This window comes from Nesoenas mayeri (genome assembly GCF_963082525.1).
Source record: "Nesoenas mayeri genome assembly, chromosome: 2".
NCBI lineage: Eukaryota > Metazoa > Chordata > Aves > Columbiformes > Columbidae > Nesoenas > Nesoenas mayeri.
Window position 1 is genome coordinate 139,557,790 of NC_137543.1, and position 15,917 is coordinate 139,573,706.

A 15,917-nucleotide genomic window follows, 5' to 3' on the forward strand; every position below is an offset into this window, starting at 1 on the left:
ATTTTTATGCTACAAAAATTTACTTCATTTGAAATACACAATAGTGTTATGTATAGTAAATTGCATCAAAGTAAGCATAGGTAACAGGTAAAACGCCCCAAATTGCAAAAATAGATACTGCTGTCTAAAGACAAAAAGCATATTATGAATTTGAACATTTAGAGAAAACAAAGGAATTCAGTTTTAAAGGTCAATGCAAAGCTTTATACTTTAAATGTTTAAAATACAGTACTACTGCATTTTATATTAATGTTTAAAATTTCTCTATATTACTAAGGATAGTTATGTTTTCTAAAAGACATCTATGCACCCCAAGATTTACTACTTCTGAAAGTCATCATTCTTTCAATAGTGGATGAAAGGCAGGATCATATACTCTCAGCAACAATTTGAAGGTATTTCTTTAGATTGAAAAAGAGTAGAAATTATACATTTAACATAGAACACTTGAAAAAAAATCCTTATTCACTCACCTAACACCGCAACCCCTTTCAGCTTCTATGACAATATTGACTCTACAGACTGTGCAAACCAATAATGGCGAATCTCCAAAAGGCAAACACAAGCCAAAGGAGCAGTTAAAAAAAAAAATCCAAATGAAAAGAATATGCAGTGTACTTGTGAGTAACCGTAACAGAGAGGCAGGTTTTTAAAACAGCAGACCCACGTTTAAAATGAGAAAGCAAGAACAGCTGTATTTCCCCTTAGAGCTGTTTATTAGATCAGAGCCTGAAACAAAATGGTACTAGAGATAGAAAAGCAACATAGCATTTCAGACCCAACTACTACGTTTACATCAGACATCTGCCATAGCCTCGATCAGGGGTTATTTGCAAAGGACTACCATGCCTGAATAAATCAATAAGTTACCCAACGTGAAAGTACACTGTTATAAATGGGATCAATATAGTCAACGAGTCTGTATTAAGAGAATTAATATACCTGCATTAGACGAGAATTTGCAGAGCTGACACAGTGCCCTTTCAGTCCCTGACTTGCATAGTAAAAAGGAAGACACCACAGAGAGATTACTACCTTATTTTAGAAAGAATAAAGAAAATTGCAGCAAACAGCAGTCCAGGCAATTCCCAGAAGCACTGTACATCACCTGGGTATTGCCAGATGTTCGCTGTACATTCAAACATTCAAGTGTCTATACAGTGCTTTGCACCCATGTCTTTATTCAGATTTTGGCACATGTCCCAGATTAATCATACTAATACTTTAGTATAAACTCTATTATGAAATATTTATTTTCTTTTTTTTTTAACTCCCATTTTACTTAGGCTTAATTGATAAAGACGTAGTGTATGATTCCTGTAATCTACCACAGTAGACAGGCTTCTCTTCCTGTGAATCATTTATGTGTGCAACAAAGACTCTCAGATTCTTTATAGCAAGGGCTTCTACGAAAGATATAAAAGACATCTCATTAAATGTTCCAGACTCCTTAGGAGCTGATATTTCTACAAAAGACCCTTTACTTACACAAAGGATTTTGCTACACACATTCAAAACAACTGTCTGGAACTGCAGAAATCCCGCCTCATTTCATGGGAGCTCAGCTCTTAAACATCACAGGAGTGAAACACAACAACACGGTAGCCCATGCTGTTTCTCATCTGGTACCTTTTCCTTTCAAATGTCTCTTTCTTTCTTGTAAAGTGCAAGTTGAAACACAACAGGACAACAAACCGGACCGTAATCTGTGGGAAAAGCCGCCAGACCCCTGCAGCAGGGCGCAGGGTGACGGGAGCCTCATGAACGGCCTGGCAACTTCTGGCATGACAGAAACGCTGCTGTGTCAGAGCAGACAGACATATGGGGCTGAGTTATTAGCTTCAAAATATCTTAATTTAAAATTGTTTTTTCACTCATCTGAAAGACATGAATATTGTAGCCTAGATACTAACCTCAGTGTTAAGAGATGTCTACATAAGGCCTATTGAGGAGCGGCTGAGGAAGCTGGGGCTGTTTAGCCTGGAGAAAAGGAGGCTGAGGGGGAGACCTTATCGCTCTCTACAACTACCTGAAAGGAGGTCGTAGCATGAAGGGTGTTGGTCTCTTCTCCCAAGCAGCAAGAGAGAGGACAAGCGTAAATGGCCTCACGTTGTGCCAGGGGAGGTTTAGATTGGATATTAGGAAAAACTTCTTCATGGAAAGGGTTGTCAGGCATTGGAATAGGCTGCCCAGGGAAGTGGTGGAGTCACCATCCCTGGAGGTGTTTAAAAGACATGTAGATGAGGTGCTTAGGGACATGGTTTAGAGGTGGATTGGCAGTGCTGGGCAATCAGTTGGACTCAATGATCCTAAAGGTCTTTTCCAACCAAAATAATTTATGATTCTTATTGGACTTCTGTGCTTTGTTTCATGGCCCCAGTGGCTTACCCATACATACGTCTTCTGCAAGCCCATAAATAATATTGATATAGACTCTTATAATTTCCTCTTTTAAAGCTTTGCACTCCACCTTTAATGCCGAAATGTCCTTATGATGCCCTTGGTTACATACCCTAGCAAACAACCAAACATTTAAAGTAACAATCAAACCTCATCACATTTTCAGATAATGGAAGCAAGGAGTAACAAGAGCTCTGGGTATAATTGCATAAAAAATAACCACAAATTAAGAAAAAAATGTTACAACACAACTGTTTTGGTGAACAAAAGACATGAAAAAAGTGAAGGTTATGGAAATCCCTCAAAAGATGTTCCGTTTGATTTTTCTTCCTTGTTGTATTTTCAAAATAATTCACAGAAATAGTATCTACTGATATAAAGGATAATTTTTAGGCTATTGGCTAAAAATTAAGGTATAATTTACATTGCATCAGCAAATACATACGCTTAACACAAATGAAAGGAATCTTCCAGAGAAACACAAAGAAAATCAAAGTCCACCACTGAAATAGGGCAGCAATTCATGACAATTGCCATTAGAGGTCAGGATTTAATTTATGAAATCAGTGTATGCCTTTTAATGTTCCTTAGACCTTGGAAGACCTGATGGTGTACTTCAGAAATAATAGTAATAATACGTAACTACTTAAAATATTAATGCCAGTACTACAGAGATTTCCCTTTATAAATGGCAAATTCACGCTCAGTATAAATCACTACATGTTTTTCAATCACTGAAAAAAAGTAGAAAATACCTTAATGCATCAAAATAATACAACCTAGTACAGACTGGCAAGCAGACTTTCAATATAAAAAGTACTCTGATTTGGTAGTAAACACATACAGAAGCATCTGGAATGGATTAGTAATTTTACTTCACGTATTAATTTCCTCCTCTACCTGTTTCTTTCACATTTTGTCCATCTGACTCCTTCACAAAAATTAATACTTAGACCTCCAACACTGCTTGTCAATGTTCTTAGCCTCTCTTCAATTTTCTAGCTATGTCTAGTTATGAAACTTAGCTAAAGCTAGCAATTAGGATAACTTGGGAAAAGTAATTTCAGGCTTTCGTTTGTCTGTTTGTTGTTTGTTTGGGGGTTTGATTTGTTGTGTTTTTTGGTCTTTTTCTAATACTCCATAAATGAAAAGCATTTTTAGTTTGTGATTAAAATAATTACAGTCATACAATTTAACTAAGCTTAATAGCTTCTGAAAGATAACAATGAGTGGCTTTTTAAAATATTATGGTTTACTGTATTTTTCTACATATTAATAGCACACAACAGAAGATTTCTTTATGTAGTTGTTAAGGTTGATGTATAGAATTTTATTAGCATTGCCCAAAAAAAGAACTTTGTAGACTTCACATTATCCATCTTTTCAGAGGTACACTTTGCAAATTGGAAAGAGAATCAATAGGAGGGGAAAAAAAAAATCAGGTGGAACAGTTTTGCAGTTACACTGTAAAATTGAGGCATATGGAAAATACAAGGTGTTTCAAAAAGATGGACCAAATTTCAAAGCACCATAATAAAAAATTGGGTCCATCTTTCTGAAACAATCTGGATATGGGGGCAACTTTACCTTACACAGTTATTAAAACAAACAAACAAATCTGTTGGAAAAAGACTAACTACCCTTAGTCCTGAGTTTAGACCATAGTGTAGGCAGTTAGAGAGGTGGCAGAACAAAACTGAACAAGTGACTGTATTTACAATAGAATTCCTTCAGAACAAGAATTCTTATATAAATAGTTATTAGTTCCCTCAGCTTTGCTTAGATGACTGTACTGGCTTATAACTGTGTACCTGGTAAGTCTATTAAAGAGGAAAGTATTTCTCACTGATTTTTATCCATTTCCTCAAGAGAAGGGGCTGAAGAATTAAAAACATCTGACTTATTTTACCAATAGCAACAGAACAAATTCTTTACGACCTGCTTAACTTTGAAGCATGACAGCCCTGACTTCAACATAATTTCTGACAAAAAAACACTAAAAAGAATACAGATGTTCTAAACAATGAGGGGAAGGATGGATCAACAGGCCTATGTTTCTACAAATGTGTGAATTCTTAGCATTCTGAAAAGGAGGTCATGTATCTGAAAAAAAGGTAAGCTCAAGATTTCATGCAACTTCATAAATACGCTATTACAGACAAAATTTAACTTATTCTGATCTTCCTCAACAGAAAAGGCTTCAGATCGCTTTATTAACAGGGTAACCATGAATGTAAGTAGACCTTTTAATAATAAAAGTAACATTACAGCTGACATGAAATATATTGAAAATTCAGTTCCTACAAGACACGCATTCCTAAACACGTTGTTTCCTCATTGCGGATACTAGCCAATTGTCATTAACTGGAATTTAAAAGTGCTTATTACGACAGCAACTCTCATCACTTGAGTTTGTTCTTCACCAGATCCAGTATCATGTTTTTATTCACAAGTTTTGCATTGCCTACTTATGTCTTAGAAAATAACTCTCAGGGAAGCAAAAGGTCTTTTTTTCCAGGAATTAGAATAAGAAATGCCTAGAAACCCATCCGCTGTTGCATTTTTGAGAAAACCTGCAATTTTTAAAAAGCACATTCAGAAGGCAGTCTGGCTGCAATTCTATTGTCTTTAGTATCTGAAAAATTGCTCCCTAATATACTCTGTAGGCACCCACAGAAATCTTTGAAGCTGGATAAAGGTACCTGTTTCATTTTAAAAACAATTTTCACATATAGAGCTTTGAATTCAACTGATACTAACAATGAAACACTAAAAATCAGAACATATTCACAATTACCATAAGGCATCATGCTAGAGCTTTCTGTATTCTGTTTTCTTATGCAAAGACTGTATTTTCTTGGGTTTTTGCAGTTTCCTACACTGCTTCCTACAACCTCAGAAGTGATCAAAATTTCTTAGTCATATTTCATTATACATGTAATACCTCTCACTTGTAAAGAAAACAGGAACATCAATGCCATTGTCAACTGTTTTCTAATGGCTTGTTCTTCACATACTGCATATTCCATTTAATAGTAATCACATACCATGGTGACGCATATTCTAAAAAGGTGCAGTAAGGTCATAGCAGTTGTTCAAACGTGTATTTGCTACACTCTCAATGGCAAGCTGTGTGCACTGCCCTATCATCTTACCATACATAAAGCAAACTCAGATTCTTTTTGTTCTTTACTAATTTAATTCCTGGGACAAAATAAAACACATTTTATCTATGAAAAATACTAAATCTTTAAACTGATTTTTGTCCCCAGATAGTGATTGCTTCGACTTCTTCCACCTATCCATTCACAAAAACCAATCTACCTTCCTACCTTCCCTTTTTCTTCCTTCCTTCCTTCTTTTCTCTGTTTCTCTCTTTCATTTACAGTACTTCCCAGAAGCTGGACTGGAATCTTTGATTCCAAAAGTGCTGGTTTCAGATATTTTTTAATTTGCATCACAAAAAACATGCCATAAGAACGATCATAACTGACCAGATCATGGGTCCATATGGCTCAGTATTTTGTATTTGAAAGTAGCCCATAACGAATGTGTGGGAACATTTTCCCTGTACTCCCAAGTGCCTACTCCCAACACACCAGAAGAAAGCACGGGTGCTTATAAACAAGGGCAGAAGGCAGATGTGGGAGAGAAAGAATCAAACTAAGGAAGAGAGGGACAGGAAAAGAATTCAACTAAAAAGGTTGAGACCAGATCTATGGAGGAAGATGTAACTGGGATTGATGGGAAAGGCTGGGAAATAAACTGGGCTTCAGAATGACTGAAGAAGGAAAAGGAAGAGAAATAGGCTGAAAAGCTTATAACAGAGGTGACAAACTCATTTTCACCAGGGGACACATGAGCCTCACAGTTGCCTTCAAAGGACCAAAGGTAACTTTAAAATGTTTTAATTTTAAAAAATGTTTTTAAATTACATTCAGCCCTTTGAGGGCAATGGTGAGGTTCATGTGGCCCAGGTGAAAACGAGTTTGACACCCCTGGCCTATAAAATTGAGATAAGAAACCAAGCAAGAGGAAAAGGGCATGGGCAAAAGGTGTAAAATTCACAGGAGCTATTACAGAAAAGGGAAGAATTTAGAGAAAAACAGAGTGCAGAAAACAGACACAAAGTTGGTCAAAGGGAACAAGCTGGGAGAAGGAACTGGTGTCTGGTGTGTTTATTCCCTGAGGCTTCACAGTGAGCAGCTGTAATACTAGAACGGAACAGCTACTCCAAGGTGTAGTCACCTCCTCTTACAAAAGGCTAAATCAAGAGATGAACAAAGTATTCTACACTAAATTTACTTTAGTAACGGAGACTCATTCAATTACTTCATCCCTTTCACTTGTTGCCAAGCTTAAGATTCTGGGGTGTGTTTTGCAGAAGCGTTTAATACAGAGATCTGCAAAACAAAACCCAGACTGTCACTACAAAATGTGATTGTTTGAGACATGAAAAGTTAATTTTTTAAACTAGAAACAATATCTACTGTACTGTGATATTCCATGGCTATTTCTTGCAAGCATGTTCTCGACCCACAGTTATGCATGAGGTAGTTTACTCCTTACAAACATAACAAACTGTTTTATTTGGCAATACTAAAGTTCCACATATGTGGATATGAGATAAAGACAGCTTAATAAGTGAAAGAAAACAAAACAAACCCCCAAAACAACAAGTGATACAAAGGCAATCGCTCACCAGCTCCCAGCAGCAGACTCGCGCCCAGCCAGTCACTGAGCGACAGCTGCTTTGGAACTCATTAAAACCCTAATCAACTTGTTAAACACTTTCCCACAGAAAATTAATAGAAATTATGCACAGCCACAACTCTGATGGCAACATGAAGCATTAATACAAGCGTAATGATGACATTGTTACAACAGTTCATAGATCTACTGCATTATTGATTATAGTAGCTATCCCATTATGTAGATGACACAATGCTTGTTTAATGGCACATTAATCATACCAGTAATGACATGCAACAGCTTTGTCTATAATATCACGTCTGCTCTTTCTTTCCTTCTCTTCTTGAAAAACAATGCACATCATTGCAGTAAACATGGAAAAGAAAAAGTTGAAAGAAAGGTTAAGAAAAGTGTTACTTCAGTCTTACCTCAGAACTGTAATCTTCTACTGTGGTGGAAATTTCACTTTCCGGCTAAAATAAAATATTTAAATATTTACAATTATGGCACTCTAAAAATATTAAACAAGACATTTTCCATCTGTTTCTGAGAATGTAGACAGTATTCCAAAATATCAAGGCATATATGAATTTGATTAGAATATACAGAAAGCGAAGGCCACCTTCACCTCCTTGAAATCCCAGCTTTAAAAAAGAAAAAGCTACCTTGCTGTTCAATTATCATAATGGAAACATAATAATTACATGAAAAAGTCTTCTAATGAAAATACAACCTACAAGTACAAAATAATATTTTGGAAATGTAACTTTTTTCTTTAAAAAAATAAGCAGTACCAAAAAGATCCTGGCATAAGTTCAAACCTAGTAGGTAATCATAGTAAAGGGCAAAGAACTTGTACATTGAAGCTTAGGCTAGAGTGAGAAAATAAGAATTCTCAAAATTTCTTTCTACAGAAAATAATTTCTAATTTTGTTTATGGTAATTTTGCCAGATATGAGATTTTAAAAACATGAATCTATTGTTGGTCCTTTCTAAATACCAATCTAAAGAAAAAAACAAAAACAAACAACAAAAACACACAAACTAACAAAACAAAACAAACTAAAATAAAAAATAGTGAAAACCATATAATGCTCCACCAGTTTAGAGGTGCTATATTTGTTAGCAGCATAAATAATATTTCTAAAATACCTCCTTCAATCCTGCATCTAAGTAGTTTTTTTTTAGCTGTTAAGACTAAGTATTTTTGCCAAGGGATTTATTGAAAACAAGTACAGAAAGATGACCAAATGAACTGAGTTCAATGGATCTGTCTTCTGTGCTAAGGTGTTCATCCAAACCCTGATAAAAATAAGTTTAAAAGACTTAAATCCTATGAACTCACACAGTAGACTTCAATGCTGGAAGACTTAATGCTATTCTTTTGCTGTCAGAATCGATAACATTACAAGCAGTCAACATTTTCCAGGCTCTCATCTTGCCCTCCAAGCAGCTCTGTTCTGTGCCTGAGACCCGACCACCCTTATCTCAAAACCTAGCTCCTTCCATGATTAAGCAACACACTCTCTATGCTTCCATTCTTCTTTGGTCAACAGAAGTAAGCAGATTTTACACAGTTTATCTGTCTGAACCACAGGGGTCCAGTTTAAAAGGAAATACTTCAGAAAATTTGTTGATACACACACTGTTAGCAGCACAACATCCTTGTAAAGGATAATGGCAACAAAGCTATTTGCAAGTCCTCTCAATACTTTATGGAATTTGAAATAGGTTTCTGTTACACACTGACTTCAGGCTGCTTGTTTACACATATTCTACCAATTACGCCCCACTGCATTTTCTTGCTACAAACAGCTGTTCTCTTCTGACAACATGTTTTAATTCTTTATGTAAAGTTTTCTTCACTGACAAGGTGGTTGATAGTTGCCTATGAAGAATCTTTGAGACGTCTGTTCAGTGTATTTTAACTATCTACATCAACTTTGCAGGTAGTACCTTAAATGATAGCACTTAAGTGTTCAGAAAACTAAAAACACTTTCATCTGTATACTTTCTTCAGAGGAAAAGAGAATAATCAGCCTGTGGAACACAGAAGGTCCACTTCAGAGGAACTAGTTTCTGCATGCAGTTAAGCATTACTCATAAGTAATGTTTTCTGGCACTGGATGCCCAATATTGTCACAGGATTCACAAAAGAACACATATGTGGAACTGGCCATGAGAACTGAAAAGCAATTTTTATGTTTCTTTAGAAAGCATTCACTGGTGACAATGAAATGTTTTGCAAGAATGAACATCCAGTACTAAACTACTCCAATTGCAATGGATGAGAATATTAAAAACTGAGAACCAAGACTGAGAATTCATGGAACTGAATTCTACCTGAAGTTACTTGACTTTTTTATGACCTCAGTGTAAACTGTTACAAAAATGTGACTCCAAAATTCTGGATTCATTCTTGAATGTGTTATTAGCCAGTGGTAGAAGAGAAAACAATTTTATTTTAGCTTGGCCAGTTTCACAAGGGTCACTAAGTGCTCCATACATGACCACAACCTGATTAAGACTAATTAAGACAACCATGAGTAGGAAGGGAGGCAAAGAGAATGTCAACTGAAAATCCCAGTCATGAAACTCTCTCTGTAGGTCCATCCTGAGCTTTAAGGGTCCTTAGTATTTGTAGAACATTCTGAATAAGAAATGGTATTCTTATATATTCTTATATATATTCCTAGCTCCTAATCCGAAACCCACTCAATTAAAAGGAATATAATTCCTGGTAATTTATAATCCAAACCACTTGACTACCATCATATTTAAATAGCGTACATCACAGTGGAGATAAACCACTCTCAAATCTGAACATAATCTGCAGTGAGGTAAATCAGTCCTGAATGTATAAATTTCCTGTCTCAGAAAACATCTCCAACAGGGAATTAAACTAAGAATTTATTTAGGTTTCTATTCTTTGGTAATATGGCATTAGAAATGTTTATTCTAAAATTAAGTACTCTGTAAATGTGCATGCGGGTAATTTCCACATCTCTAAATCTATTATAGATCACCATTTACAGATAGAAAGGAAGGCATCATACCAGAGGTTTTCTTATGCATCCAAGAAAACTGGCAAGATATCTGGCAATCTTTTGGCCAGACAGTGAATGGAAAGATGATTTGATTCAGTTAGAACCACCTGCTGCTGAGAATCTATTGTCTTTTCTTGTGGCACTGACTTCACTATTGAACAGACCATTTCCAAACATTTATCTTCATTCTCCAAGTTCAAAACATTTTTCAAGGGATTCTTGATTTCACCTAAAGTGACTGGGCTAATTTTTACTACATTTTATTTATCCAGCCTTTTTTTCAATTCCTCCACCTTACTATGCATCCCAGAATATATCTCTTCTCTAGTCAAAGCCTATCGTTGCTCTTTGCTTTCATGCTTCTATGATAGCAATGCCTTACCCACATTCACCACCTATGTCTTTGCTCACTGAGGTGTCTCTGTTTCTCCAGACTGCTTATGTTTCCACATTTCTGTCACTTTCCTCCCTTAGTTCTTCCCAAGAATCCTTCCCAGTGTTTCCATACTCTGTTTTTGTTCCTTGCCTGTCAAGTCTCAGGTACTATCAGCTGGAGTAAGTTATGGGAATGAAACAACGAACATGGATTGAGTAAACAGTTGAGCTATTCTAAAACCATTACCAAATGGATTTGTCCTGTGAAAAACAGAAGACGAGTTACTAATCCAACCTCAGACAATTAGCAGGTATTCTTCATCACAGAACTTTGTACTTTTCTTTTCTAAGAAGCTTTGTGTAATAGCTTTTACTACTCAGGTGACTCAAGGACAATTTTACTGTGCCACAGGTTAATTTCTTTTGCTTTCCTGGCATTAGTATGTTATTGCAAAGCAGTCTGCTCCAATGCATCATTTCAAGACTTCTCAGAGAAGGTAATCTCAGCAATTATTTACCATGAAGCTGGCTTTTGCTTTCTTCCATTTTTAATTTCAGGAAGTCAAAAAAGAAGCAAAAAGTTTCATTGATCCAATTTATATCCTGGGCTCTGCCTTCTTAGATTATTTTTACATTTATATGGAAAAGGACACTATGGATGTCAAGATCAATAGATATCAGGGTGCAACAGAATAAAGACAGAAACCAAAGACAATTAGAAACTCAACATATTATTCTCTTTTTGAGATGAAGACAAACAGCATTTAACATGACACAAATCAAGACCTAGAGACATTAACCAAGAAACACCAACTGATATTTCTCTAATAAATCTTGTAAATAGACTGCTCATCTGACAGAGGATTGAAAACCTTGTAGAAATTACAAGTTCAGCTAGAAGGTAAAATGGAATGGATAAGGACATTACAGAACACTGATAGTTCTTCCAGAGCATTTCCAAATAGTTTCTGTAGCTTGAGGGATTACAGGGGGATGGAGGAACCCACCCTTAGGAAAAGAATGGAAATAAAAGCCAAAGAGATGACTACAAAAAATAACTTTGAATTCTCTAAGCAGACTTTTGCCCTCCCTGAAAAGGAACTCCTCTAACTTCAGATGGGGAATAAGCTCCCAGAGGAGTACCTCTATTTCACTTTCTGTTATTCATACTGAGTAAGAGAACCCTTTGTTATTTGTATTTGGACATGCTAATTTTGCTGGGGACTGAAAAATCGTACTAGAGAAACTGCAGGGAGATAAATCTCTATCCACAAAACTACCACGAAAGAGCCCAATCAGGATTTTTAGTTAGATAGTCAGTAAAGTTAGATGTTCTGCATCTATTTTGTGGTACAGAAAGAACAATTCTAGATACAAATTGCAGTTAAAATATGAAAAAAAAATGTAATCAAAATTTAGCTAGAAAAGTGTCCTGCATAATGCCTCCAGTAATCTTGCCTTACTCTCCTGACACAGCAGCCTATAAAGATTTAATGTTGGGTGAAAAAGCAAACAGCTCAAGAAAGCTGTCTGTAATTCTCCATTGCAGGGATTAGCCTGAAACTGCCTATTACATTGGCTGCCATTTCAACTCAGCAAGCTCTAATCCAATTACTGTAATACACGCTCTCTGTCCAAATCATTGCACTTATAAGACTAAAACCAGTAAGTTATGTCTGACCCTCCATCAGGGTAACCTCTTTTTTTTTAAACACAAGAGATTTTCAATAAGTGTCATTTTTCTACTGCTTCTCAGCTGCTGGAAATGAGATAATGGAGCCAAAATAGTTTCAAATGGTCTGTCCTAGCACAGGAATGACAAGTCAAAATGCAGAGCACCCATCTGTACCACACCTCCCAGGAAAGTCTGCATTTACGTGCACAAAGGTGGGAATCTGTCTTGAGTTGCTTGTTCAGAATGTCACTCACATCCCTCCAAAGGCATTACTTTCAAGAATGGAATAAGCTATTCTGTAAATAACATCAGCATCTCTTGACCCTATATACATATCTGGAACAACATACCACATCACATGAAATCACTTCTGCTTAGAACTGAACTGGACTGCCATGAGACACCCTGCAGCCTTCCCAGAGCACCTACCTTCAGGCACTAGCAATCAGGATTATATTTCACTAAGTAGACCATCTGTTTATTTAAATTAATTCCTCCTCCTCATTAACCAGAAAGACTCAAATTACAGGAAAGATGTTTAGCTTTGCATTTTGCTGTAGCCATAGCTGCAGTGATCAAAAATGCACTGTAATTTGTAAACTTCTAATAAAACAAAAAGGACAAAATGAAGCAAGAAAACAATAAGAATTTTTGCAGAATTTAGGGAATACAGCAGAACCAAACTTCCATAATCTACAGTACACTGACTACCACAGAAAACTTGATGGCAGAAAATGGGTAGAAAGTGCCTTCTCTGGACATAGAAAGGACAGACTGGGGAGGCAAGGAATTACTATCCAAAATCTCTTATAATTCCTGCCGTCCCACTCTCAAAATAACATAGTAACCATTTTGTTCCACCCCCCCATCTTCCCCCAGTAACTGTTTGTAGCTTGACACAAACTCACCTCAATGCTGTAAATCTGGTTGTGTTTGATAATTTCTCCACTATGCAAAGTCCTGACAACAGCAAAGTCAGCAGCAGCTGCTCCCCTTCGGCTGCTGCACGTGGATGCTTCATCACCTTGAGATCGATCAGCATCAATCCCATCCTGTATTGATTCTTCATCTTTGACGTTTGCTGTTTTCTTCTTCTTTTTCTGCTTCTTTGATCCATTGTGACCATGAGTTTGTGCCTTCCGCTGTCTAAATTGGGCAAGCTGTGAAGACAAAATCTTGTTGAAGGTGAAAGTTTTCCTCTTTATTACTAATGACATGCTCTATAAAGGCTTATACAGGCTTATAAAGCTTCAAACTAATCATTACTGAACCAAGTTGGAAGTTAATTCTGCACATCTGAGGCACATCCGTATTATTATTCCCTTTACATAGTTTGTTTTAACAAAATTATTAAATGTTAACCAACAATCTATTAATTAATTCCTTTTCAGTTTCATACCAGCAAGTTACTGTTCCATAGACTGCCACCTAGAAATCAAAACATTCAAAGGTAAAGGTGCAAATGTCATTATAAAGGACAAATACAACAAAATAACCTCTGATCTCACTTTTCAATTTTATAGTAACAAATACATCAAAATTAATTTACAAAAAATACTTTTAATTTTTACACCAGAAACAGATAAAAGCAAACCTTTCTTCCAGCAAGTAGCATAAAGATTTTTAAAAACTTCAGGTCAGAACTCAAAAAGCAGATCAAGTTACCGAAAACATCATAAGGAAACAGCAAAATACATAATGATGGAATAGCCTAAAAACAGTGAGCAAATTACAAGATACGCTACCTTGTAGCAAAACATGCTGATGAACAAAAAGTCACAGGTGAGTCAGACACACAGTTGAAAAACCAATTAGTATGTAAGCTATTCAAATACTGTAAGACACTGCCTTTTGAAGAGCTTATCACTTTTAATCACTTTATAGTGGTTTACACAAGAAAATCCATTTAAAATATTTTTTTCTTAACAAGAATAAAATTTCTGTTCAAATAAGAAAAACAAGCATGGCAGGTTTTACCAATTAAATTTAAGAATTAAGCAGATCTTACCCACAAAATCTGGAAAGAAAAATCATTCTTTTCCAATTGAAGAGTCCAACATTAACTAAGTGCTACAATAAGTTTTATAAATGTAGCTCCAAAGTAAACATAAATCATGCAAATAAAGACCCTGAAGCTTCAAATACTTTTTACATCAACTAATACCCAAATACAATTTTTTATAAACCTGCTGCAACTTTAAGAAAAAAGCTACAGAAAAGATAGCATATTTGCTCACGATATTCACCAATCGAGATAACCAGGCATCCATCCAATCTCTTCAGCAAGACCCAAATGGAGCAGGACACCCGGATCCCCCTTCCCAGACACTGTCTGGTGACTGTGCCACCCGTCACCCGCAGCACGCACTGGCTCTCATCTGGCCCCAGGACAGCTGAGAAGCCCCAATCTAAATAAACGCATCACTGACAGATCAGTTCTGACTTCTGCCTAGTTTATGCTTATGTCCCTTTATCTGTATTTCTTCGTGAGTCTCTTCAGCCCCCTCTCCATTTTTAGGATGACTGACAGCTTGGCATATGGCACCTGCTCTCTTTACAGGAGGAAGACCTGAAGATTTGCTGAGCCAAATATGCTCATCTGTATATTTAATACTTCTTCCCTACATCCCTAATTAGTTCCACTTGATGGGGTTTTTTTTTCTGTTTTTTAACTAGGCAACTTTGATTATTTCACCAAAAATCTATTAAAGGTTATAAACTCCACAAATATCTGAACCAGAAAAGAAATGATAGTCTACTCTTGGCTTCAAAGTTTAAGGGGGGTAGGGGGGAAGCAGCACAGATTTAGCTTCTCAAAAACAAGAAGGGTGAAGGTTTCCAGTTGTCTCCTTGCAACATCATTACATTCTCCTAAAACTGTAAATTTACCTCAACTAAACAGTTTTCAATTTATCCAAAAGACAAGCAGAATTTGCCCAAATGCCACAATGACATAGAGCAGACAATCTGACTTAAATGTTAACTACTGAGAAATTTTGCTTTTTTTTTTTACTTTTTGTGTTTAAATCATGAAAGACATGTAGTGTCACTGGTCAAGAACCCTCTTCCCCAACTTGATTGAAACCTTCTCTAATGGAAAGTTAAGTTGGCTTTTTTAAAGCAGCTTTACAGCCTTTATTTGTCTACAAAATTAGACGTGCAGCTCAACGACAAGTGAATTACTCTGTGTCTCTCCTCAAGTATTTTGCATATTTTAGCCGAGGTATCTGGCTATGCCAGATTTCTCTCCTTTCAAAACTAAGTCGTTGACTTTCAATTCTTCAGAATTAATATATGAAATTCTATCATGGCAGTTATAAGTAGACTTTATTTTTTCTGTTTAAACATTGCTGAATATTGGCACATAGAAAGCTAAACGCATATGCAAGCTAAACTTTTATATTTTTGTATTACACAAATTCTCAACTGAAAATTTCTGTATGAGCATTTAATATTTTGGAAATAACTACACTACTGTGATGGATACATGCACAAATTATTGCACTTTTTATTCCGCACATTCAAGTATACACAAACCTGTCAGATATTTAATCAAATTTAAAAAACTAGAAATGAGAGAAGCAGCATAACAAAAAGGTACTGCTGAACTAATACAATCTGTGATGTTCACATCAAGGCAGGGAAGTCTCAGACATCTAATTCCTTCAAAAACAAGGTTCAGGAACTAGAGTTGAGGATCTGTCTACGTTAAATAACAAGCAGGAAAA

At 36.1% G+C, this 15,917-nt stretch overlaps 1 protein-coding gene across 1 annotated transcript in view; it reads right to left on the reverse strand.

The window, feature by feature from the left end:
* The window catches only part of AKAP9 (A-kinase anchoring protein 9), a 114,683-nt gene that overhangs the window by 76,342 nt on the left and 22,424 nt on the right, over positions 1-15,917 (reverse strand). The window contains exons 2-3 of the mRNA XM_080338829.1: positions 13,098-13,349; positions 7,521-7,565 (exon numbers count right to left, since the gene is read on the reverse strand). Coding sequence (XP_080194955.1) covers positions 7,521-7,565; positions 13,098-13,349 — 297 coding nt within the window. The remainder of the gene's footprint in view (positions 1-7,520; positions 7,566-13,097; positions 13,350-15,917) is intronic.